The sequence below is a fragment of the Triticum urartu genome, chromosome 6A (genome assembly GCF_056163025.1).
Source record: "Triticum urartu cultivar PI428250 chromosome 6A, HENAU_Tu73, whole genome shotgun sequence".
Taxonomy (NCBI): domain Eukaryota; kingdom Viridiplantae; phylum Streptophyta; class Magnoliopsida; order Poales; family Poaceae; genus Triticum; species Triticum urartu.
In genome coordinates, this window is record NC_141878.1 from 361,222,141 (window position 1) to 361,225,512 (window position 3,372).

The 3,372-nt window shown below is 63.3% G+C and overlaps 1 protein-coding gene across 1 annotated transcript; it reads left to right on the forward strand.

The window, feature by feature from the left end:
* Positions 1–973: 973 nt before the first annotated feature.
* On the forward strand, positions 974–2,676 carry LOC147965257 (uncharacterized). Its single transcript, XM_087530371.1, has 3 exons — positions 974–1,861; positions 1,963–2,381; positions 2,463–2,676. Exons 1-3 carry the CDS (start codon positions 974–976, stop codon positions 2,674–2,676), a joined length of 1,521 nt encoding a protein of 506 aa, XP_087386497.1.
* The last annotated feature ends 696 nt before the right edge of the window (positions 2,677–3,372 follow it).

Sequence of the window (3,372 nt, forward strand, 5' to 3'; positions counted from 1 at the left end):
GTCAGGAGTGACGTTTGGGGGGGGGGAGGTGCAACAGTGCCGCGTCGCGCGGAGATCTCTGCCTGTACGGGGCATTGTGGCCACGCCCGGCCCTGGATTCGGGTGGATGGGCTATGCTGTAGCCATACCCTATCTTGTCTCCTTGATGAGGGTGCAGACTTTGAGGGCGCCATGGGCCGACTGCTAGGGGCTGGCCTCTCTGGAGGCCGCTCACTAGGAGTAGGCCTGTCGTGATGCCGTCTTCTGGAACTCGGCCGCCTTCGGCCAGTCGGCCGCTCGGCCTACCGGCCCCATTGTCTTGAAAGGTTTAGGGGCTCGGGTTAGGCTACCCATGGCCCATTACTCCGACAGTAGTCCCCGAAGCTGGTGACGGGCCACGGTTCGAGGAGCCGGGGAGCCTCAACAGTTTCCTCCTCTGGGTGCTCTAAAGCAAGCTCCATCCGACTTCTAGGGAGCCGGTCGGCAAGAGTCGGATATGTCCAGTCAGATCCTTCTGGGATTTCGAATGCATTGGTGGGAACGAGGTGGCGTGCTTGCTAAGCTTCTCTACCCGCCGCCCGTCATGGGCGTGCCACATGGCGCCAGCCAGCCGGGTCGTCCTGCCAGCCCACGCGTGTGACGGGACGCGACCGCAGGCCGGGCCTGCCACCACCAGGCCTCGGGCTGCGAGCGGATCCGCTACGACCGAGGCGGGCGGTTGGGTTTCCCCGCGGAGTTACTACGCGCAGTACCCGCGCTGTAAAGGCGGGAGCGTGGGGTCATGGGTACAGTTAATCCCACGATCCCACGCCCACCCCCTCAGCTTCGTAGCTCGTAGGCTATAAGTAGGGGGAGGAGAGGGAGCGGCGAAGCACGTGTGCCCCTCCACCCCATTCTCCCTCCCTCTTCTTCTTCTCGCCGTAGTGCCCCGAGCCCCGCCGAAGCGCTGCCACAGTTCGTCTCCATCGAGTTCTTCCGTCAACCTCGCGTCCCCATGGGGCGCGCCGGAGCCTGGGACGGCTCCAAAGTTCATGAAGACCACATCGACTTCCTCCGCCAGACGCGGCGGCTGCCCAGCAAGGACCACGTGAGGGTTTGCCTCACGCCGGAGGGGGAGATCTCGCCGACGCCAGAGGAGGGTGAGCGGGTCATCTTCCGCTCACACTGCCTGCGTGGCCTCGGCCTGCCGGCGAGTGGCTTCATCCAGACCTTCCTTGAATTCTACAACCTCCAGCCGCACCACCTCACCCCGAACACGGTGGTGCTGCTGTCCGCCTTTGTCACTCCGTGCGAAGGCTTCCTTGGTGTCCTCCCCACTATCGAGCTTTGGGGGGAGTTTTTCTACACCAAGCTCGGCACCGTCGTCGCGGGCGTGCCGGCTAAATGCGGTGCCTTCATCGCGGTGCAGAGGCCGGGAGGCGACAATCCATTTCCTCCCATCACACTGATCCAGTCGGTAAAGATGTGGCAACAGTCGTACTTCTACGTGATGAGCATCTTCGCGGAGGGTGACTGGGTCAACCTGCCGGCTTACGCTGCCGGCCCGCCGGTTGGGAAGCGGCCCAACTGGTCATACCAGGCCAAGACACTATCGCCTTCTGGAGCCTCCGCCATCGTGCGGCTCCGGGTGTTGGTACAGTCGGAGGGCCTGACCGGGCCCGACATGCTGTCCGCCTTTGTGGCGTGCCAGGTGCTCCCGCTCCAGGGCCGCCCTCACATGATCTGTCAGATGAGCGGACATCGAGACCCAAGCCGGCTGTGCACCAAGGAGATGCCTCACGCAGAGGTAGCTCATATGGTGAACTACCTTGCGGACTACAAGCTCACGGAAGAGTGGCGGTTCGGCAAGGAGCCGTATTCTCGCGCCAACCCCCTGCCTATGGTAAATTTCCTTTCCTTTCCTTCTATCTCTCTCTCCCTCTCTCTCTCTCTCTTATTGCCGAGTTCCGCTTGTCTAACCTGACCAACCGGCTCTTCGAACAGAGCTCCCTCCTCCAGCCGGCAGCCGGTGCCGCAGGTCCGGAGCGTCAATTTCTCCCCGACCGGGCGGATAGCGATGTGGATGACCCCGACTTGGGGGCGGCGGCCATGGAGGACGACGCCGAGGGAGGGGGCGGCGTAGCAGGCGGTTCAGGGCTCGGAGCCGGCCTCGAGGACTGGCTAGACGACAACGCGGGGGAAGTCATCCCGCGTCGCCAGCCGGGGTCCGACCAGCAGGGCGCGAGCTCGTCTGCCACGCCAGCAGCCCGAGGTGGTGCGCATAAGCGCAGAGCCGCGCCTAGCCTATTCGGCAGCCGGCCGAAGAAGCCCAGGGGCTCGTCCGCGGCGACCAAGCGGGATGAAGCGGCCGCGAAAGCCATCCGCTTCCGCAAGGCGGTGAAGGAGCCACAGCTGGTTTCCGCGTAAGTACTGTCTTCCTCTCGTACTTTCTCCTTCCTTGCTGATCTTGTCTAAGTTTCTTCGCTTTGTTTCCCTTGATCTAGGGCCCCACTCTCTCTTGAGAAGTCGGCCGCCGCCTCCCTCGTGGGGTCGATGGAGACTTCCACCACCACCCGGCGGATTGATCCGGCCACCGACCTCCGGGAGGCGATGGAGCAGAACTCGCGGGAGGCGCGTGAGGAGCAGGAAGTCGCCCGCGTGGAGATGGCGGAGGAAGACAGGGCGGAGGCCGAGGCCGCCGCCATGGCGAAGGAGTAGGCCGAGGAAGCCACACGCCGACAATCGACGATGTTTGTTACCCCCCTGAACTCTGCGCCGCCCCCACCAGAGTTTGTGGCACAGACTGGGGAAACCGGCGGCAAGCACCCTATCATGGAGAGGGACAGCGGCGACGTCGCCATTCCCGACGTAATCTTGCCCCCGCCACCACCTTCTGAGGAGGCGCAAGACAAGAAGTCGGCCGACCCGCCGGTGCCACCAGCAGGAAACAAGATGGTGACGGGCCCGACTCCCGGGGTCCGCACAGCCTTATGCCGCCGGCTCATGAAGGAAGCCTCGGTGCCATGCCCATTGGAGACCGGCACCGCAAGCTCCTTGATCCCGGACATCGAGGCGACCAGCGCCGCACCGAATGGGGGGGTGCGGGGAGGCGGGACGGGCCCTCTGAACAAGGCGATCCTGGACGTTCAAGCCAAACTCCACGCCGAGGCCGACGCTCTCAAGCTATACAACAAGGCGTTCCTGGAATCGCGAGAGGCCATCCGGGTACGCTTCTTGCTTATTTGTTTTTAATTCTTTTATTGCGTCGTGGGGGCGCGCCAGCACACCCACTGGGTGTAGTCCCCGAGTTTCGGGCCGGCTGCTGAGCAGGCGGCCCGGAACTTTAATTAGAAAGCTCTGAGTACTAATATCTTTGCTGCAGGACTATCATAACCTCTGTGCGACCGCCTTCAA